General features: G+C 44.0%; 1 protein-coding gene across 1 annotated transcript; it reads left to right on the top strand.

Annotated features, from left to right (window-relative positions):
* The first annotated feature begins 389 nt into the window (after positions 1-389).
* On the top strand, positions 390-22,329 carry LOC148641733 (protein phosphatase PTC7 homolog). Its single transcript, XM_088618729.1, has 6 exons — positions 390-1,021; positions 10,297-10,476; positions 14,210-14,408; positions 16,548-16,671; positions 16,952-17,081; positions 17,436-22,329. The coding sequence occupies exons 1-6, from the start codon at positions 820-822 to the stop codon at positions 17,492-17,494; spliced, it is 894 nt and encodes a 297-aa protein (XP_088474855.1). The 5' UTR covers positions 390-819; the 3' UTR covers positions 17,495-22,329.
* Positions 22,330-22,746: the final 417 nt, after the last annotated feature.

The raw sequence follows: 22,746 nt of genomic DNA, 5'->3' as shown, positions 1-22,746 counted from the left end.
GGTAAATTCTGCTGGATCGTAATATTTATTTGCTCATTTAAATGTTTCAGTAAAATATCTGTGCAAAGTTTACTTTTACAAATAAAGCTAATATTTAAGATTGAACTGTAAAGCACAGAAGTGTATTTAAGTTCCTGATTGAAACAACAATAAGGTATTGTCCAGTTGCATGGTTGGGGAATAATATAAGACATTATACAACGAATAAAATCCTGTAAAAATAATTTCCCAGGAAACTAAAATAAATTAAATTAATTTAAACCAAACCAAATTAAATAATAAACGATAGCATTATCTCTGAAATGCCTTATGCTCTTGCAGACGGAGCTACATGATGATACGGGGAGAGCAGATCCTTTCAAAACGACAGTTTTCCCCCCGTTAACGTAGTTTGAAGAAAGTCGCGATTGATGGCCTTTTAAGGAAAACCCCCTATTGCGTAACAACGAATGACGTCAAGGAGTCACAAGACTGCCCCCCGAACTCTGTGGAGCTCGCGCTCGCCGGAACCCGGGCGTTTGTACAATCTTGAGCAGGGAAAGATGGCGGAGAGGATGGAGCACCTGAGAGCCACCGGCTTCGCGAAATACCACGCCAAAACCTGAAGACGCTTCCCAGCCGTACTCTTCGTCCTGGGCCTTTCAGAAAACAAAAAAAGACGTTAAAAAGGCGCCTCCTCTGGGACTGTGGGGCTGACCTTTTTCCCTGTTCGTTAGTGTGGGTAACCGCATGTTGTTTTGTTGAGAGACTGTAGTGAGTGAGGCAGAGTGAGGAGAGAGTAGGTAGGAGGTAAGGTGGACTCTTGCTATTTTTGGGGGGATGTTGTCCGTTCTCTCCTATGGCAGACTGGTTGCCAGGGCTGTCCTGGGCGGACTTTCCCAAACAGATAGCCGGGATTACAGCCTGGTGACGGCAAGCTGCGGTTTCGGGAAAGACTTTCGGAAGGGGATTTTGAAGAAGGGGATGTGTTACGGCGATGACGCCTGTTTCATTGCTCGGCATAGATCCGCTGATGTATTGGGTAAGTCCGGCGATTTTTCTTGATTTCAGCGCCAGGGCGAAGCGTTTAAAGCTGATCTCCAACGGACCTACTACCCCCCATCCCGAAATAATAATAATAATAAAAAATGATCAAGCATCGGAGCCCTTTCACCTTGGAGGTTTGTTGAGCTGCAGTACTGTAAAACGAGTCCACGCAGGTTAAGGAAAACACCGTAAATCGCGCTTCTTAATTTTTAAATACCCTTTCTGGAATGTCACTTGAATTGCATGACCTGGTCTCATGTCAACATGTGGCACCGGGCTGGTGTGTGGTACTTGATCGGTACCGGCAGGGTCTTGAGACGATTTTCCCCGAAGTCGTGCAATAATACTCCTACACGCAGCTCTGACACTGTTTCTATTTGCACCTGTCGGCGCACATCACCATTGAAGGTTTTAATGCCGGCATTATCCCGCATTTGTACTGCAGAGCTAATTAAGTGGCAGGATGTGTTTAAGAGCCTCTGCATCTGCACGGTGCTTCTACGCTTTTGCAATGCATGGAATTTGAACCTATTGTCATTTTACCGTGCTTAAACACTTACTAATGTTAAGGACTACTTCAGTGTTTTTGGTGCGGCTAAAAAAAATGCTTGAATTTGTTGCATGCGAGTGATCGTGACCTTTTACCTCGATCGCCGAGATGTAGACTGAGGCTTTGTATCTCCACCACTAGTGGCGATGATGTGCACTCCCAAGGTGTTGTAAAAAACCCTCCATTGTGTAGCTTTTACAGCATGAGGAGAAAGGTTCCGATTACAATTAACGCTTGCGGGTTTCATCTGGGTGTATTTGCGAGACAGATGTGGATCGTTATTTCATCTTCCGCGTACGGCTGCTGCACCAGGAAGCATTTTGTGTGCTGAGCGTAGTGTCTCGGCGTAGGCATGTTAGAAGCCTTAACGAGGTCTTAGATTCCTCATCAGTCCTCGCTCACCCTGGCGTTGTTACTCTTTTTTTTGGGGGGGGGTAAACGCAGTCTTAGTTTCCGGACAGCCGGTGTCCGCTCTGCAGAGGTCAGGGTGGTTAAGCATGGAGGCGGCCATGTTGGGTCACGTTCTGTACGCGCCCCGCGAGCGCCGTCCTTGTCCTTCTCCGGCGCGAGCCAGGTGCACTTGAGAGGGAGCGGCGCGCGCCGCGAGCTGTTTCAGTTCCCAGTGTCACCCCGGGGCGCCCGTCCTAACGTGAAAACCCACGACTCTGCCAAGCCGGGGCTGGCAAACACTGGGGCTGGCCAGGAGGTACGACCTTTGGCAGCAAAGTGATCTTGCCCACCTTTTGAACTAGGACAGACGTCAACAGTTTGGATATACGTGTCAGAGCGGACTATGACCTTGAAAAACATGTTTTCCCTCGAAGGGCAAATCCGTGGTAGTTAGTAGGGGAGTTGTGAGAAAATTTAGTTATTCCCATATCTTAACTGAGAATGTCAAGGGGGTATGCACCGAAGGACGCGTGTTTATTTTATTTCGTGTTTCACTCAGGTCGCGCACCTTTGTACAGAAACGAAAGATGTCTGCCACCGGTTTCTGGGAAACCTGATGCAGCCTCTATTCAGAAAACAGCTTTTAAAAAGAATGGGATTATCTAGGAATAGAAGAAATTGCAACATATTCTCAATCTTCAAGGGCTCAAATTCTGATGTGCACGTTCGTTTCAGCAGGCTCAGCTCTGATCATCCTATAGAGGAATCTGTATCCGAGTCCTGTCTTATCTCTGCATAGACCACAGAGCGCCTGATCCACCTGCAGCAGCAGCCTGAAGTCATGCGAGAGCTGTATTTGCTTTTTGGGTCCTTGTAATTTTATTAGCAAATTGAACAGATCTATATATCAGGAAGCAAGTCGGCTCTAAACATCTTTACTTTTACTGTCCCAAATGGGGAAATTTGTTTTGCAGGCAAAAGACATAAGACGAAACAAAATACGTTAAACACAACATGAACCCAGTAACAAAAACATATTTTGTTTTTCCCCGTACAGAATGTTAAATTGCACTAAAAGTGAGCTGGCCGCAAGTTCAGCTTTCTCTGCAAGGGTTCTGGAGTGCTGCTTGATGTATAAGGAGGGTCATGTTTTTGGTTTGTCTACTTTGGGCCTTTGTTGTGTGAATTGGCTGGTCTTTGCACAGCCAGTAGTGGACTACCATTGATGATTTGTGTTTTTGTTTCATGTGGGATTAAATGTTGAACTCTGCGTAACTGTTTTTCTTGGAAAGCTTGTCAGACTTTGAAGGATTGCTGAGTACAGTCTCATGTCACAAGAGCCTTGCATATTTAAGATATCAAAAATAGGTGACATCTGAAGTTTTAATATCGGCTTTCAGGCCTTCATATGTTTTAAGTCCATATGTGCTTTTGTATTGAATAATGTTTCGCACGAAAGAACAAAAAGACTACCCTTGTCTCTTACACTGCCTCCTACTATTCTAATAGCACATGATGCACTAAATCTTACCCATTTCCATGTGAACAGACCGATTCCCTGAATTTTCTTATTCTGCTGAATGAGTCATACTAATCCTCAGGGAGGATTTGTATTTGTGTGCTCAAATCAATTCTCAGAGAAGAGAGTGCAAACAGCTTGCAAATCGGATGTCTGCACAGCCCGATTACTGCAACTGCAGTTAGAGGAAAGTACTGCTTTATAATGCAAAATCAACATTTATCTCCTGTTCATGCCAGTATTGCTTCTCTGAACCACTTAGGCTCACATTGTTTTTTTTCGTCTCTCTCTAGCCTGCAGTTTCATGTTCCAGATGAGATTGCCAGTGCCTTGGTACAACATTTTTACATTGGTTATTTTTAAGACAACTTGTATAAGAGAATTTGCAGAAATTCTCAACAGTAGAGTTGATGGGGCATTGTATACTGGCAAAGCAGCACCACTAACTTTGTTGATGTGTCACACACACACACACACACTTTGCCAGAACTTCTCAGGAACCTGCAGGCTTGTAGTGATGTCGATGAGGGATGTGTCTCCTTTCAGATTGGTGCTGAATGTCCTGCATCTTACTGCAGTTCTTGGGAGGAGAACATAGTAATGAAGCCATTTCATAGATGGGGATTATTAGGTTGGTCAGTTTGGCTACACATTTACTCTTTTCGAAAAACGCCCTGGGATTTTTTTATGGCCACATAGAGTCATGACCTTGGTTTTACGTCTCATCTGAGGGATGGTGCCTTTTTTACAGTGTAGTTTTCCCATCACTTTTATGGGCATTAGGACCCACACAGACTGCAGAGTGAGTGCCCCCTACTGGTTCCACCTCTTCCAGCAGCAACCTTAGCTTTCTCAGGAGGTGTCCCACCCAGGTACGGGCCAGGCTCACTCCTGCTGAGCTTCAGGGGGCTGCCAGCTGTGAGGTGCACTTCCTCATTCACCCTGTGTGAGCACAGTCAGTGCTGTGACCCAAGATGTTAAGACTCAATCAGTCATGCCAATTAGGGTGAATATGGCATAAAAAAGCCTAAAAAAGTGCATCATTGAAATACCTGGTTACCGATATAGGATCTTTGAATTATTTTTGAACCTTATTACAGTTTGTGAAACTCTGTTAAGAGGCCGAAACTTGAAGGTTTAGCAGGCCATGCTTATTCCAAAGCACTTCTGGAACAACAGCGCTTCAGGGACATATGATAAACCTACAGCATGAAGGTCCTTTTAGCAAACGTGTGGATGTATTGAGCTTTATCTTTTATCTGAATTACCCTGGTGGTTTTACTGGCGGGTTAATAAGAGCATTACACTGGTCTCCTTTATTTACCATGACTCAGATGTTCAGGGCATAGCCTACTGCACCTCAGGAATGCGGGTGTGAGTGTTTTAAGCATTAACAATCTGCATATTTGACAATCTTTAACTTCTGTTTATCAGGTTGGACCTTCTTTGTTAGGAATACCCTGTTCTGTAACAGACGGCATTCCACAGCCAAGAGTGCAGCCAAGAATGAAACCTATGGACGATCATCCGATCAGTGTAGGCGTGCAGTGGTGTGCAGGCAGCTGTAAGCAAGTACGAATACCAGAGACTGTGGCTCAAACAGATGAACGCCCCTCCTCATGCTTGCAAAGGCCATTTCGGAATATTTTGAATTTGTCAAGCGGAGGAAATAATGCTGTACTCCAGAATTATGACCATAGGCTGCAAATTCCTTTGAAAGAGTTTCTGTATTAATTGTCAGTAATTTTACCCTTTGCTGCAGGTAGTGGCAAACCACAAGAAAGGTGGGGGAAATAGGTTCCTCAGGTAATGCTGGTTAGGCAGTTAGGCGTTTTTAAATCGTGCTCAAACGATTAGCCAGCGTAGCGCTATTTATATTTTTTTCCTTCCCACACACTGCTCATAACAGATGTGCCTTGTGATCTATCCGTAGAGGGAGAGCGCTCTTGTGCACGAGCCTTCCTGGTCGATGCTTCCTTGTATGGTCACCCGAGTCGATTCTTGAAGTATTGTCCGCGCTGCACAGCAGCAGATGGCCTTTCCTGGAAAATCTTTCCCCGTCTGCGCGCAGCAAGGCGGCTCTCTGGAAGGGGGGAAGGGAAGGGGCTGCTGTGTGACCGCTGGCGCCGGTGCTTCTTTCCCAGCTGCAGCCTTTGCGAGACAGTGCTCTCTTATGTGCAGGGGGGGGGGCCTGCTCGTGGACGGGAGGAGGCTCTTATTGACCCCCATTGCGCGTTTCAGCAAGCAAGTGTTAAAAAAGGCCATTTAGGAACTTGAAACCTTTCATTCCTTAAAGAAAATGTTTGCAGGGGCACACTGCATGCACGTGTCATCGGTTTTGGATCAGAATGTGACAAAGCCGGAGGGGAGATTGGAGGCTCGGCTGTGTTCATTGGTGGCAAAAGGGAAGGAGGTGCTGTTGTACGTCTTTGGTAGCAGAGGTACCTACTATGAAAGCCTGTTATAGGGAGAAGAGTGCTAAAATGCAGGAAGAGGATTCGGTGACTGTTAAAAGAAATAATGCCTAGAATAAATGATATTGGTTTATCTAAAAATGTTTTGATTTTTGGCACTATGGAATGTTGTACAAGGAAATGTCTAAAACCCCGTACAATTAAAATATTAGTTTTACAAAACGTTGGTTCTGAAGTTTTTAAAATGTTGCTATGAGTCAACGGGATCCAGCAGACCAGTTACAAGAGCTCAGGATCCCACACAGGTAGTTGGATAATGGGATTGTTGTGGGGTTTAAGTAGTGGCTTACCCTGGGATTTTAGAGAGATGTCAATGGCCTTTAGCACTTTACAGCTGTCTCATCATAGCACTTAGTAATACATCATGGAGCAGAATGTGGTGGCTTCAGTCTCACAATTCCTACTCGATCAGTTCCATTCTGGATGTGATCTTGGCCTACAATATTTAGAGTAGTTCAGGTGGGTAGCTGCGTCAGCCTGCGTAGTCTGCAAAAGAACAAGTAATGGGCTTCAGCATGGAATAAACCTATTACTTGTCCCTTTACAGTATTTATAGCTTCATTAGTTCCCAGCATTTGGGCAAAAGGGACTGACCAGCTAGGAGATGGAAGTTGGCAGAACACGAGTGGCCCAGTTAGGAGTACCTCAGGGGAATTTGCAGATTGTATTAATGAAATCTAAGTGAAGCTGGAACTTCTCAAGAGCATAATCCATTCTCCCTTGAATACAGTTCAGACACGCATTAGGGATTCTGCTGCTGTTCTTACTCCAGTGTCCCTCAGGAGAATCTGAATGGGATCTGAAGTTTGTGTAAATTGTTAGGAAGACTTTTTTTATTCTGTAGAATTGAACCTTTGAGCACAAATGTTTTACATTAATATACAGATTGCCAACAGTGCTCAAGGTTGGAAAAACAAAACATTTTGTATTGTAGCTGTTCCAGAACTTTTCATCACCCATCTGGGACTTAATAGCAATTACAGGGAGAGACAGAATGTCCTAACAAACTTTGAGTACGCGTTTTGTTTGTTATTCAGCGACTCTCTGACACACCAGCATGAGCTTTCAGATATTTAGCTACAGTCCTCAAAGCCAAGGACACTCCATAATCTCAGAGGAATATTCCACAATAAATTCCCAGATGAAGTGACATAAACAGCACAGGCACCTCCGGCGTGGACACGCAGGGTCTAGTGAACTTTCACTGCGGGTTTGCAGAGAAGGGCAATCGCGATTGGCTTTTAAGAGCAGAGCTCCAGGTGCACATTGTAAGGATTAAAATGGGACATGCTCAGCATTTTAGATTTTGCATGTTTCTCCTGAAAAAACCAGGACAGCAAGGAAATGTTTTTATTTCACATTGTGTGTTTGCATAAGCAGACTTATTAAAAATTGTGGTAAAAGGCTTAAAGAATCCACTATAGTCTATTGGCTTGTACACACGAGTTTCTAACTCCTGTAGTCTGAAACAGATCAAAGTGATGTGCAGGAGTTGTCTTTTTTTCCCCATCCCTGCGTTGCCAGTAATGCCCCCAGTCGACCTCTCTGCCACACAGACATGTCTGAGGGGTTGTGCTCTCATCGGGGGAAAGCTGCTTAAATGCCATCTCAGGTCTGCTGTATTACTGGAGTCTGCTGGGGGAAGATTAAGGAGTTCAGAGACAGGATACGCGTCTGGGCTGGGTCTGATTTACCCAGGCTACTCCATGTTGGCTGGGAATTCAAGCCGTTGATTGGCGTGTTTAAGGAGCTTTTGAAGGGCGTCTTGAAACAAGGTGGCTGTACTGGCTTCATCAGGGATCTTTGCCACTTGGTTTCAGGTGCTTCCTCTTCACCAAGATCACATTCTTCCGTCATCTGTCAGCTTCAGTACGAAGTACAAACAATTTATCTGCAAAGGGATTTTTTTTAAATCCCTTTATAAACCTTCCAATGTTCTTTTTTTTAAACAAAGGGATACATTTAGCAGCAGGATGTTCGTAAGATCTAGGCCATTTAAAGACCTGAATTTTACAGCTATCTGTCGAATCGGTGTTGCCCATTTGGCTTATGTAGCAGGGACCTGCAGCAGTGTGTAGCTAGGATGTGCGGGCAGCAGTGGCTTTGGTCAGACCTCGTGTCTTTCAGCTTGTCTTTTATCTCAGTGAGCGGACCCCTCGCATAGCAACCACTACAGTAAGTGGCCAAGCTGTGCCAGAAATGAGTTAGTATACATTGTGATGTGGGCTCCTTGCCTTTGTTGATGCTAGTTCGTGACTTTACAGTATTACTGTTGTTTATTAGTAGAAGTCTGTTTGATTTTTAAAAAAAAACTTCCGGTGCTCCGTCTGAACAGAGTAGCCAGTAATGACCTTATCTGTTCTTGGACAAGAGCAGGGGGCCTGTCCTGATGCCGGGAAACAGCCTGTGATTCACACTGCAGCAATGGGATCCCTGTACACTTTCTAGCACTCGCGGTGTCTCACAGCCTCTGCGTACAGGCAGGATTGGGAGAAGCATAAAGATTAAGCAGAATGAAGAAAATGAGAAGAACTTCAATTTTCCTGTCTTTAATGCTCAGTCCCAGATGGTAGTTTGCTGAGCCAGGCAGATGTTTTTTCCCTGGCGTGCATGAAACATAATGAATCTGGATTTACTGTTTGTGCATTGATACGGTCAGTAAGAGGACATTGTCTTGTGTATTTATCCATCTTGTTTGTCTTAGTTAATAATGTTAAATAATACCAGGGGGAGGGGAGTGAATGAGAAGAGTCTCATGGGGTTCACCCATTTCAGAATAACATAAATCCTCAAATGACTGTGAATGTATTGATACATTATACTGAATTCTGTGTTTGGCCTTAACAGAGCAATGTGTTTTGAACACAAGTGAGCTTTCATTTAAATATCTGGAATACTATTTCACTGAGTACACTGTGAGTACATGAAGTGAGTACACTGTGTTTTTCTGCCTAGGGGCAAATTTGAAGGCGTATCCCAACTTTTTGTTTCACAGTGCAATAATTAGAATACCCTTGTTTTGTAGTTACTCTTTGTCCACCTTTCTGTTGGTGTTTTTTTTTCATACCTGCTGAAAGACGTTTTTGAGTGGGTCTGGGCCTCTTGTCAGAGCAGATCATGAAGCTCATCTGACTCCAGCACAACACAGAACCCAGACATTTCAGTGTTTTCTTTACTGGCTAACAAAATCAGCTTGCTTCTTCTCTCAAGCTTCCTATAATTATGATTTTGTCAAACTGTAGCATCTGGAAGCTTTTTTTCACCATGGTTCCATAGTTCCATTTTACAGTTTGAGCACTAAAAATCTCTTCCTTTCTCTGTCAGTGTTGGTGACGCATCCACCTCAAGAAGAAGCAGAAGCATTTTGTTTTTCAAACAAGAGGCACCTTTACAGGATTAGTTGTAATCTCTAGCATTTGTAAATTATGCTTAAAAAAGCATATGGAAGTATCCCACTGTGTTGAATTACAGGGCTATATTTCTATTTTTAAGCATTAATTGCACTTTATTGTAAAAGTCGTTTCATGTGCTTAGCACTAATTAATATAGTGGTGCCCTGGCGTTCTGAATGGTTTATATTAGGAAATGGTTAGAAGTGGAATCTAATGGTTGCAGAAAATGTGATTTGTGGCTGTTGAGGCACCACTTGAATAATAATTGACTGCAGAGGTTTGTGATAAATAGAAATGAACACAAATGTACATTTTCTTAATTTTCTTGGTATTTTTATCAAGGCGCTCCATACTATTTCCGTGTTGACTTTCTTTTTTGTAGCCTAGTATGTACTGTAGCCGACCAGATGTCAGAGCTTTTCCATTAGTAGCTGTTCTTCATTTGAGGTGATGATGGTGATGTCTGTAAAGTCAATTACTGTACTTGGGACTCATTTCACATTTGTTATTAATGACTTGTATATATAGTCGCAGTACAAAGATCCCTTTCTCCTGTAAACATAATCGTTAAACTTGCGGAAGTCTTCTGTTTGACTGCATCTGAAACATTTTTAGTTCTTGTGCTAGATGATGTGTTAGAGAGATGGGGGGTGAGGTTTACAATGCACCACAGTTAGATGAACACTCCTGTGATGGTGTTCCTTCACGTAGCTGCTGAGAGCCCAACAGATGTATTGCAGCAGTGCATTAGAATTGCTTAACTGGCAGGCGGCAGAGATGTGCACCAGAGTCTCGCTCATTCTCATGTTCGTTTCCGGGGCGCGTGACCCCCCCGGCCCTCGTCTGGTTTCTCCGGGTAACGCCCCGGCCCCCGCCCCAGGGTGCCGGCGGCCGGGTGCGCACCACGGCCCCCTCCTCACGCGCGCTGCTGGCCTCCCGTTGCAGGCGTGGCGGACGGCGTGGGCGGGTGGCGGGACTACGGCGTGGACCCCTCGCAGTTCTCGGGGACCCTGATGCGGACGTGCGAGCGCCTGGTGAAGGAGGGGCGCTTCGTGCCCAGCAGTCCCGTGGGCATCCTCACGACGAGCTACTACGAGCTGCTGCAGAACAAAGTTCCTCTCTTGGGTGAGTGACACTCTTACTGCGGCTCTCTCCGAATGGAACCCGCCGGGCCTTCGCCACCAGTGCCCCTGGTTAGTCTTAACTTTTTTTTTCCCATGCAGATTAGGTTTACAGTCCTGGTTTTCAAAAATTAAAAAAAATGTCAAGCAACACGCTATTAGAGATTGTCAGATTTTGATTCCTGTTAGTGGAAGGTTCTTCTTTTGTGTACTATTACATGCACACAGTAAATGCTCCAAACACCAGGGAAATTTGTTTTGGGTTTTTTTTTTTAATAAGAGCTTGTGCTTTTATTGTTGCTTTACTCTGGAATTGTACGGCAGTCTTGTGAAGATTCAGATCCGGATTGAGGTTATGAGTAATCTTACGGAAGGCAAAAGCTTGACCGTTAAATGACAAATTAGAAGCTTATGTTTCCTCTGTTTGTGGGGTGGAGAGATTTTGTTAAGTTTGCGGTTGAGTGCTGAGGGGCGCAGTACTGCAGAGCTGAGTCACAGAAGCACTCCACCAACATTCAGCTTTGAGGCTGAGAAACATCCCTTCCGCTGAGCTCCTGTTGGCGTCTGATGCTTGACCAGTCCCGTCCAGCTGGGATGTAGCAGGATCTTCTTCAGAGGACTGGTTTAGCTTGTGTTGGCTGACGTGGGCATAGTGGTTCACAACTCTTGGGTTCTGGGGTCCCTATTTTGAGTTTGCGTGGGTCTTCTCCCGGTGCTCGTGTCTCCTGTCTTCCAAAGACACGCTAGCTGGGTGTCAACGGGCTGCAGGGAAGAAAAGATGGCATACCTCCGGGTGTGGAAAAAAACAAACAGCTCCACAACCTGCTTTTATAGTTCAGAATCAAAAACCAAGCGATCGAAAATGCTGCAGCTGTTTCTGATAATGGATCCATTTCACCGACTTCTTTCGCATCTGTGCAAATGTATTTTCCATGAAAGGTTACGCAGTACTGCACCCCATTAAAGTGCTATCGCAAAGTGTATTGTCTGCAAACATTTTTTCAAGAATGAGAGAACACATCTGGAAATGCGCCGATGGAATGCTCTTTAATTGGTTTAAACAAATAGTACCATAAATGAACTTGCGTGATCAACCCATATTTGCTTTCTGCCAAACGGAACATTTCCTGCAGATGAGTCACTGGCAGCAGGGTGTGGTTGGATCCATACACCCTTTGTTCAGTTTCTTTTTCCACATCCCCCTGAAGCAAAACATGTCACAATGTTCAGAGGGGGGAGCAACTGTTTCGTTTCAGATTCTAGGGTCAGATCTTGATTGAACCTCTGCTGGATAAAACATCCAGCTGTTGAGGCTGTAAGATGCTTTTTTTACCTCTAGTGCCAGACACTCAGCCCCTGTTGAAGTATTGAAAGATGACTAATGAGGTAAAAGATGGTGTTTTATACGATAAGTTTCATAGGTTAGAAAGAGTTAACACAAAGTTTTCTGTTGTATAGGTTTTAAAATCCTCTTTCTCTTTTTGTTACCAGTAAAGGCATTCTGAGCCATACTCTGACTGCTGCATGTTATGCTAGACAGTATTTATGTCATGGAAAATGGATTGCTGTTGTCTGAGAACTGACCATCATCATGTATAATAATAATAATAATAATAATAATAATTGCTTACACTTATATAGCGCTTTTCTGGACACTCCACTCAAAGCGCTTTACAGGTAATGGGAACTCCCCTCCACCACCACCAATGTGCAGCCCCACCTGGATGATGCGACGGCAGCCATAGTGCGCCAGAACGCTCTCCACACCTCAGCTATCAGTGGGGAGGAGAGCAGAGTAATGAAGCCTATTCATAGAGGGGGATTATTAGGAGGCCATGATTGGTAAGGGCCAATGGGGAATTTGGCCAGGACGCCGGGGTTACACCCCTACTCTTTTCGAGAAACGCCCTGGGAATTTTAATGACCACAGAGTGTCAGGACCTCGGTTTTACGTCTCATCCGAAGGACGGCGCCTGTTTACAGTATAGTGTCCCCGTCACTATACTGGGGCATTAGGACCCACATGGACTACAGGGTGAGCACCCCCTGCTGGTCCCACTAACACCTCTTCCAGCAGCAACCTTAGTTTTCCCCAGGAGGTCTCCCATCCAGGTACTGACCAGGCTCACACCTGCTTAGCTTCAGTGGGTTGCCAGTTGTGAGTTGCAGGGTGATATGGCTGCAGTTCGGAGTGGAAAATGGCCTTCAATGGTCTTTATTTATAGTCAGGATCGACCAATAAGAATATCTGTTGAACACAGCCTCCCAAGAGTGGACCAAGTGGGTTTTTTACAGTTGCTATGAAGATGCAGCAGTCTCATCAGTAGCCTCAGCAGCCCCATGACTGCTGCTGTAATGGAAAGGTTGTGGCTATTTTTACTTGTACTTTGGTAATATGTGTACTTGTGTCTGTGTTGGTTCAAAGCCTAACAAGACTGCTTAACATTCAGAAGATGATGACCCCTGTGGCTCGTGCTGATATGCAGAATTTGGCTTTGCTCAAAGGTTGAATTCTTTCTTGGTCCCATATGTACGGGCCTACAGCTGGCAGTGTCCTTTATCATTGAATGTTGCTCTTTAAACCTTATACCCCAGAGTTAAATTTTCATGCTTCATATTGAAGCGTTTTAAAACTTCTCTCTCTCAAGTTATTGATATTACACTGATCACCCCCCTGTGTGTAGTCACTAGTGGTGAAGCTGGTTATCATTTGTTTTGGTAATCTGAGAGAACAGCATTTTTTTCCAAAAACCTCCAAGTAAACTAGATTGCAGGCTTAGGTCCCTGGGATGATAAGGTGGCTCTTTGTGAGGGATTTGAGGTATGCGTACACTACTTTTGTATCGTCGGTGCGTGAATAAATCCTGCTTAATGAATCCAAAGATACAGGTGTCGGCGCAAGGAGTAATGCAGGGGAAAAAATACAATCATTGTTTGTATATTGTGACCCAGTTCTGTTGTCCAGCTGCGTAGGTCTGAGACTCAAGAGTGCCTTTCCCAGCAAGGTCACGCAGCCAGTGGTGACTGAGCAGAGCTCAGAGCCCTGGATACAGCTTGGCTCTTGGCCATCAGCTTTAATCATTTCTGCAGACTACCACATTCCTGCACAGCCCAGTCCTACATCCCTTAAACTACTGACGTTCCCTCCACCCTCTCAATGACTTGATTCGAATCTATTGTTGACTTAATTGGTCTGTATTACCACTGTTTCCAGGTCTTCCCACATTGAAGTCTATAAGTTGCCTATAAGCCCTGGTGGGCTGTGGCGCTCCATGACCAATGAAGAAATGTTGCTGTCTAGCTGTTGGAGTTGTGGTGTTATTGTATGTTTCGTGTTGGCTCTTTAGGGGGAGGTTGGATAGGCAGCACTGAGCACTCAGGTGGCCTCCAGGCGGACGAGATGCACATGACAAGAACTGAAAAGAATTCTGCTGTTAGCACACAATAGAGAAGCTGCCGTAGTGACAGTGTTGATTGATTATGTTCAGAAAAGACACTTCCTTTGCAGTGAGAGGTATGAATTGATCGCTGGCCAGAAAGAAGCAGCTTCCAGCCTCTGAATTGCTTCTTTAGAGGAGAAGAGACCAGTGTTGCTTCAGGAAGAGAGGTGATCTGACTCATCTAGCATGTTTGATTGCTACTAGCTAATTGAACTGAAGACTTCATTCGGCCGTTGGGCCTGACAACACGGCGTTCGCCCGACTGACCTCTCTTCTTCCTCTCTGTCGGGTGTGCAGGCAGCAGCACCGCCTGCATAGTGGTCCTGGACCGGCGGAGCCACCGGCTGCACACGGCCAACCTGGGCGACTCGGGCTTCCTGGTGGTGCGGGGCGGCGAGGTGGTCCACCGCTCTGACGAGCAGCAGCACTACTTCAACACCCCCTTCCAGCTCTCCATCGCCCCCCCCGAGGCCGAGGGAGTCGTGCTCAGCGACAGGTGGGGCCGGCGTCTTGCACGGACCTTAGAAGCCCGTCGTACAGCTGTTTGTGACTGGGCTGGGCTGCGGAAATGATTTTTATTTTTTGCACAGACCGATCAGTGCAGCGTTTACAAGAGCCAGAGTGTGTCAAAGCCGCACTTGGGTCAAACTGCTATGCACGGGGTTGCTAGGCTTTTTTCCATCCTTGTTGCTGGATCCCAGAGCTTATACTTCTGTGCTTTCTAGGAGTACGCCTTCTGCCTTCAGCAGAAAAAAGTCTTCCTTCTCAAATGGGCAAAATAACATTTCTAACAATACAAAGCAAGTCATCTCATTTGATTTTCCATTTCTGGGTTCATTTGCACTTAAAAACTAAATTGCCAGCTTTGCAGTTGTTTCCAAAGAAATTGGGAACCATGTGGTTTTCCTTAATATGCAAAGGTGCTTTTCCACTGCTGTTCCCCTGAAGTAAGTTGGAACACACCCTTACAAAGAGATCAGGACTGTCCTGTGGTTTGTCTGCTGGGACTGCATGGAGCTGAAACTCCAGACCCGCGGGTGTACACTAAAAATTGGCTATGCCTCTGTGCCCTGTATGAGCTGGAGCCGGGTTGTAGTCCAGATCTGTGATGTCACATGCTTTTCCTCTGAGGGCTGGCCAGTTTCATGTGGCACTGCTGTGATGACACGCGCCTGTGCAGAATGCCAGAAGCACAGTATGTTCGGTCTCCAGGGCAGCGACTGGGGTCCGGCAGACCTCCAGGAACACTGAGAGGAGAACCTGTGACTGGGAGCTAATAATGGAGATGGGTAGGCAAGAGGCCTTCCTCGCAACAGCCAATAGTCGTCACAGGGGGGGGGGGGGGGTTATCTTGAGGTGGAGAGGATATGAGCTGCTTGCGTGTTTCTAAATTTGTATCGGACCTTTCAAATAACATTTTATAGCTTTGGCTTCAGCGCTAAGCATCCTGCATTGTTGATAGTTACACGATAGCAACGTTGATTAAGTGCTGGAAGAGAACTTGTTTCTTCTTAGAAAAGAGGAGGATGTCCTGTTAATGACCTGAGTTTTGTGACATTTAGCAGCGGTCTGAGGACCTGCTGCCTCTGAAGTGGCACGGATTGCAGTGTTCTTGGTGTGCCCTGTCATTACAGGAACCTGCGGGTGTCAGTGGCTAGTGGGTTTTGTGGGCTGCTCAATAGACAGATTACCCATTTCTTTCTTTATAATTTCAAATAAATAATTGAGTCTGCATGTGGGGCTTTAATTAAATGCTTTTCTGTAAAACAATGGAATCTGCTTCAATCGTGATTTTTTTAGTTATTCTGTTTTGCAAAAGCAGTATGCACAGGGGTGCGTGTGGCAGATTGTTTTAAAATGTTTTTGAAACAATTGAGACTTTTCGGGAGGTGGTTCCCTTGTGGTTTTGAATAGTACACAGTCTGATCTGTCATGTGTTGGAGGGCTTTTTTAAAAAAAGGACCCATTATGCCCGTAATCATCTCCATCTGCTGGCAGTGTGCATGAGGGTGCAGCAGTCGTGTCTGTAGAGTCTGTGACCGCAGGCCACCAGTGTCTTGTCTCAGGGCACTGCTTCTCACTTCATGGAGTCCAAAAAAAGTTAGAATCAATGTACTTACATTCATGATTTCTGATCTTTAAAGTAAGATTCCAGTGTTAGAAAGCTGTAATCTTTCTATAGTGCCTTATTGAGCTTATGTTATTATATATAAGCAATATTACTTATTGCACATGTAAGGAAACACCACCTTGATCCTGTTTGATTCAAATTGGAATATGAACATAAAACCTAATTCATTACAGCAAATCATTCACTTTGTTTTAAACCTGTTGACCTCCAGTTGTCCTCTGTTAGTGTGATGAATGGTAATTTAACAGCTGAAGGACACACTGCATTGTTGAAAGTGTTGGTTTTATACACTGTTCACACCTGGTGTTATTTAATTGGATTTTGTTAAATGTGGCGGTGAACAACAAATAAACAAAGAATTCTGAGCCTCCGTTTCTTTCTTGAGGTATGTGGTGAAGTTCCCTGTGCCTTTAGAGTGGTTTAATTAATTCAGATGAGCACAGAGGTCCTTATGCATGCCAGAGGACTTCCCTCTCTAATGTGCGTTGTTCTCTCTCCCGGCAGCCCTGAAGCTGCAGACAGCACCTCTTTTGATGTCCAGCTGGGCGACATCATCCTAACGGCAACCGATGGCCTTTTTGACAACATGCCAGATTACATGATCCTGCAGGAACTTAAAAAACTTAAGGTGGGGTTTTGCTTAATCACAGAACTATACATATGCACTATTTCTAGGGATAATCGGCGTAATGCACTGACATCTGTTTTTTCTTGATTTAATGTCCTGGCAGTAACAGTTCAACTAAGATTCTCGAACACAAGATACTCAAGAATGTCAATGGAGTTTCTGATTTAAATGCACTGACCCAATTTGCCTTACTAGATTCAGATGTTTTCTGTAACTTGATGCATACATGTGGGTTTTAGTAGTTCGATCATGTTTCTGACCCTTCTTTCTGTTGTTGTAGAACACCAATTATGAGAGTATACAACAGACAGCAAGGAGCATTGCAGAGCAGGCCCATGAGCTGGCATATGATCCAAATTACATGTCGCCTTTTGCACAGTTTGCGTGTGACAATGGACTGAATGTAAGAGGTAAGCCCTGAAAAAGCATAGACTGCATGTCTGTGCGTGAACTGCGCCTTGTGGTGGCGGAGCTGGAAAGAGTTATTTAACAAAAAGGAGGGGAGTTTACACACTAGACATTCCCCTCCTGAGACTTCAGCTGGTGTTTGCTGGTTACCAGGCAACCATTCCAGGTTGTCAAGAACTCTTTAGAGAGCTTGTTGAAAGCCAGACTAGTGCCAAGCTTTTGCGTTCTCCCCCGCCCCCCCATTTTGTTCAGCTTTCAAGCAGCTAACTTGCACTGTCAAAACAAAGGGATGCATGTTAGGGTAAAAGGAAGTGTTTTAGCAAGGATTCTTAACTGCCTTTTTGTGTGTTCTGCAGGGGGGAAGCCAGATGACATCACAGTTCTCCTGTCAATAGTAGCGGAGTACACAGACTAGTGTCTGACTGAGGCCTCCATTCTGCTGTCTTCCTCCTGTGTTCTACTGGACTGTTTCCTGCTGGCAGGATCGGGGACTTGCCCATTTGCAGCCAAAATCGCCTCCCTCCCATCCACTCCTCCACCGCCCTCGGATCCGTTATTCATGTAGCCTCCAACCTTTCGTTCCCCGGCTCGGCTTCATCTTTCTCTCTGCGCCCTAACCACTGCGAAAGCCCTGCGTTCCAGCAAGGGGGACTTTCTGTCAGACGTGACAGGCCATCCTGGCTTTAGGGGTTCACTTTACAGAGAAAACTCTGTTGCCCTGCAACAGGGCCACCTGCAGCTTTCTTCTGAAATCCACTCTGAATCGGCCCTGCTTGATCTAGGCGTGCTCCTGGAGGAAAGCACTCTGTGTGCAGTAGGAGTAACACCTAACTACGAACCTTTAACCCGTCCAGTTAGAGAGACATGAGAAGCAATGAATTCCTGTTCGCATCCTTTCCACTTGCTGAAAAAAATCTTCTGGATCTTTTAATTAATCTGTTTCTTTGTCTCATTTCAAAGCTGTTCGTCCCCGTGTCGATTTCACTGGCTCCGAAGTATCACCTGTGGTTCAACAAGAAGGCGTGTCCTCAAACGTTCTATATGTTATAAAACCCCAAACCACCACCACCCCTAAACAGGCTGAAACGTCTATTTGAGTAACTTCCCCTTCTAAAACCAGAGCAAGAATGTGGTGTCACTGCTGTGCTCAAGCCTGACGCATACAGTCCTATCCGAGTTTGAAATTGTGACCTTTAAGAAAGATACTGCAGGTTGTTACGGTGGTGGTGGTGGGGTATCCACTCTAACATGTCGGTGAATGATCTATCTGTATAAAACGTCTCTCTGTTTTCATGTCATAGATGCCGTCAGTTTTAAAGTCCATGTTTTAGAGGAGAGGTAACTTGTGCCAGCAAGGGCTCCTAGTGGGCTGGAAGTTGAGCTGATTACAGCAGTCATAGGGCTCGGAAAGGCTCATTAATCTTTAAACTCCAGAAGGTGTGAGGATGTTAAGAGAGAGCAGTAAGGTCAAGTGATTCTAATTAAATTAGGAAAGAAACATCAGGGAGCAGTAGGTGTTACAGAAGGCTGCCACTCCAGCTTCATATCCTCCTTCCTCCATTGGCGGATTAACAGGGTTAATACTCCTGTTCCTTTTTTTAACAATGAGGGGTTGGGCTCATTAACGGTAACTGTGTTGTCAAGTTCAGTAACGGTAGCTATGTTTAATTGGCATATGTTAAGAGTGTAGAAGAGTAGTGTGTGACTTTGTTTTTGGCAAATGGAATATATTTAAAAAAAAAGGTGTAAAACTGATACAATGTTATAATTACAGAGTTGGATATATGCAGGTTGTTTTGGCACAACGACAAAGGCAAAGGTTTTCTGAGCAAGAGCAGGCAAACCTGAATTCTGCGTTCACATTTCAGTGGGTAGGTTAAAAATAGGAAAAATGTTGAAATGCCCATTTCTTTTTCAGGTTCTCCTTTGGTAGTGAGCTAAATGAGGCCTTGTTTGTTGTGCAAGTGACTAGGACTTCTTGATGTCAATAATCTTCCCTGTCCACTGTTGAAATTGTTGATACGGTCTCTCTTGAGTGTGTGTGCATATATATATATGAAGCGTCTGGATTTCAATGTCTGTTGGGTGATCTGTTCTTATAATCTTTAAAGAAAAGTACAATTAACGCACAAGAATAATCCTAGCATCTGTGAATGCTTACATCGGAGATATGTTAGGTCATATGAATTAATAAAGGTTTATTTTTATAACATTTTGTTATAGAAACTGAATTGATTCCACAGTTCAACAGTACAGCAATGTGAAGAGACATGAATGCCTCTTGTACATATGTTGTTCCACCCAGATATAAAGCATACAATGTGTCCCTGATATGAAATTTCCTAAAGCCATCTTTTATAAACAAACCTCTCTGTATAATTCAGGTAACATGTTTGTGAAAGGTTGTCTAACATTTTTTTTTTTAGTGTTACTCTTACTTTCACATGTCAGGCATCAGGATTATTGAATTGTTTTTTTGTGCTATAGATTTGTACTGTGTATTTGCATAACGTTCTGTGCAGCTTTTGATTTTGTAATTTAAACAAATTCAACGTTTACATGTACTATGTACATGTCAATTTTACTTTATTTAAATTGCTCGTCATGCTTGTAACAGGCATTATTTTTATCTTTTTTGTTGTTCTTAAGCTTTTTACTAGTGAAACCAAGAAAATTATTTCATTGACTATTCCTGTACTGGCATTGCCATTTGTTCTTGCCTTCTGAAACTGTGTGCTACCCAGTTAAACTACAGACTGCTTCTCTTAGAGAAGACTGACCACCAGTAAATTCTAGCCCCTAGGTTAAAAACAATTAAATTGCTGGAGATATCCGAACGTCCTATCAAGTCTACTGTAACTGATCTTCATTTAGTGAAAATGTCATATTGTCAGAATATATGGAATAGTAAAAGAATTGTTTCCAAACTCGTCCTGAAGAGGGGTTCGGTCATATAGATTGGAACAAGTCATATGCTTTTATCTCAGACCTTAGAAATATGAAGACGATGTAGAAGCAGTCACACAAAACATCCTTTACATGGATTTAGTAGATAGCGTAGTGAGATCGGATCGTTTTGAACATTATGCTGTTTGGAAAAGGGAAACGCTTGTAGTGGTGGAGCAGAAATATAATTGAGCAACACGGATTCTAAACATTCATTTTTCGTAGATCAGTCAGTGCTTTGGTTGTAAACGGTGATCGTGAGAAAAGGAATCTCCACACCAGTATTGCTAACCATGGAATTTTACAAAGGGACCTTTTAAAATGATGGCCATTAATGCCATGTAGCCTTAAGCCGATATTTTAACACACCCTACTTTTGATCCACTGACACAAAGCTCCAGTCCTACTTGAAGTGGAAGAGGACTCATCTCGTCTTGCGGTGCTGCTCCCTTTAGGCGGTGATGATCCTCTTTGTGTCTGTAGATTCAGTTCAATTGATGACGAGCTGCCAGGATGGTGAGGTGCGTGTCCAATTAACCCAATCCTCTCTTTATATGAAGATCCTCTAGAAAATGTCAAACCTAATCAAAGAGACCATAATGCTGCCATAAGTAAATAGGATAGATGCATTGGCAAATTCTGGCTGGGAACTGGGCGGCGGACTGAGACACCCTCTTCCTCCTGTACCTCTGTGTGGTGTTTGAGATGCAGGCGCACCAAAGATGTGCTTTGCCCTCACTTCTTCACATCTGACATTTCATCGTTTTTCAAATATACAGCAATACTGTACTATAAAGAAACCTGCTTTACTTATTTAATGCATAGTTTGCTGCCTGTTTCTTTGTTCTGAACATATCTGGTAGCTCTCTGCTTTCTTCTTTCTATAATGCTGTCTGCGCACAAACTTTAACCAAGGGGCCCAGAGCCGCTGACGGATCAGTTCATTCATAAGCGGCTGTGGTGACTGGGAGCTGCGGTACTCCTGTCTGTTGTGGCCGAGATGAGCACATGGGAGTCTAGAGTTTGCTTTCTCTTTTCTAGAATGAAACCAAAGTAGGTAAGGTAAGCCATAATTAAGTGTGAATGGCACGCTCCTTCTAATTATGCTGACTGCAGTGCATTTTAAAGTTGGTCATGCCCATCAGAAAACTGATGTACCCAAATACAAAGAACAGAGAAAAGAAGATGGTGTTTTAACCTGAAGCGGTTTCCATCAAAGTAAAATGCAGTGTTTTAAAGCTTGTGTTCACTTTAAGTATGTGCTGCATTGTTGTTGGGGTTTTTTTTTGTATTTTCCTTGAACTGCAAAAAAAAGTTCTGGGTAAGAATTCTGCAGCTAGGTGACCACGTTCATACCCGTATCAAGTCTCTCTGCATGAGCAGCTGTCTTTGTTAATGTGGTGTCTCCTTCTGCGGTTTGCTTTTCTGCAAACTGGTGCTCAGGCTGGGGATTGCTTTCTGCCCTCTGTAGTAGTTCTGTGAAATAGCTGAACTATACAACTGGGTTTGGGCTGGAAGAGAAAGTTAAGCCAAGCCCCTGAATGTTCTAGTGGAAATACTTTTTAAAATATGGACTGTAGAAGTTCCATAATCCTGTAACTCTGATTTCATATCTAGAAGCATTTATTCCCAAGGGGGTTCTGAGTCAATGATGTTTTAAGATGAGAGAAGCCATACAAAACATAAGGTGGGAGGATCTGCAGTTCTTAGTAGTTTAATCTGAAAACCCAATGTGGGCATTTTAATACTGGGGGATGACTAATTTAATATTTAAGCAAAGTTAACTTACCAAATCAAGAATAGGAACATCAATTGAAATACCTCCCAGAAGCATTAAGCATGCAGTGATAGAGAGTATAAAAATACTATATAAAATTATATTAGATATAAAGATTATCTTGCCCCTGTTGTTACACACCCCTTCTCCCTGGGTTTTGTGTTTTCACCCCTCCATCTAAAACCAGTTCGGTTTGATGTGGTGGATAAGAAATGTTGGAGGAGCTTGGCATGCACCATATCAGCCTTAAGACCTACCTTATTCTATCTTTCAAGCAGCCTCCTTGGCAAAACTGTCCTGTCCTCGTCTCCCGTGGCAGAATGTCATGCCGTTTCTCAGACTCTGTGTGTGACTTCCAGAGGGCGCTTCTGCGATGGAGACGTTTCTTACTCTCTTCTGGAGGCAGTGTTGTAGGAGAACGGCACATGCTTTTCGTTCTGTACAATGCAATAATGCAGGAATAGTTTTCTGTAAATGTTTAAAGAGCTGTAAAATATTGAAATAAAAAATATAGTATTTATACTAAATGCTGTTGAAGCTTTTTGTTTCTGTCCACTGCAAATTTTTTCCCAATTTCATGAGGGTACATTACAGGAAAAAAAGCAGTTTTCCAGTGTTTTTTCTGGAAACGTAGGACACAAGGCAGGAGGACTCCCTGGACAGAATACCAGTCCATCCCATGGCACAGTGGTGAGCTGTGAGATTGTTTTGGTCTTCTGCTTTGTACTGTGCTTATGTTTTGAGCATTTGCAGTACAGTCCATATGCATAAACATACAGTGATATATTACTGCATAACAGAAACTATATACCCATCTGAAATTTAATACTAATTATCCCATGTTTCAAGGTGTTTGTTCTGCTAACAAATCCTGAATGTTAGCGCCACAGATGAGCTATTCCCGTTGCAGGCTCAGCTGTCGGATTCCCATGTTTTCACTTGGT

Source organism: Lepisosteus platostomus, chromosome 24 (genome assembly GCF_059453375.1).
Source record: "Lepisosteus platostomus isolate fLepPlt1 chromosome 24, fLepPlt1.hap1, whole genome shotgun sequence".
In the NCBI taxonomy this organism is placed as follows: Eukaryota; Metazoa; Chordata; class Actinopteri; order Semionotiformes; family Lepisosteidae; genus Lepisosteus; species Lepisosteus platostomus.
This window is presented reverse-complemented; position numbering and strand designations above follow the sequence as displayed.

What these genes read in the sequence shown, in the direction of transcription:
- LOC148641733 (XM_088618729.1), top strand. Translation starts at nt 820, where the DNA reads ATGTTGTCCGTTCTCTCCTATGGCAGACTGGTTGCCAGGGCTGTCCTG. An exon ending in TAGATCCGCTGATGTATTGG is followed by an intron (nt 1,022 to 10,296) that starts GTAAGTCCGGCG and finishes CTCCCGTTGCAG; the next exon opens with GCGTGGCGGACGGCGTGGGC. An exon ending in AGGAACTTAAAAAACTTAAG is followed by an intron (nt 16,672 to 16,951) that starts GTGGGGTTTTGC and finishes CTGTTGTTGTAG; the next exon opens with AACACCAATTATGAGAGTAT.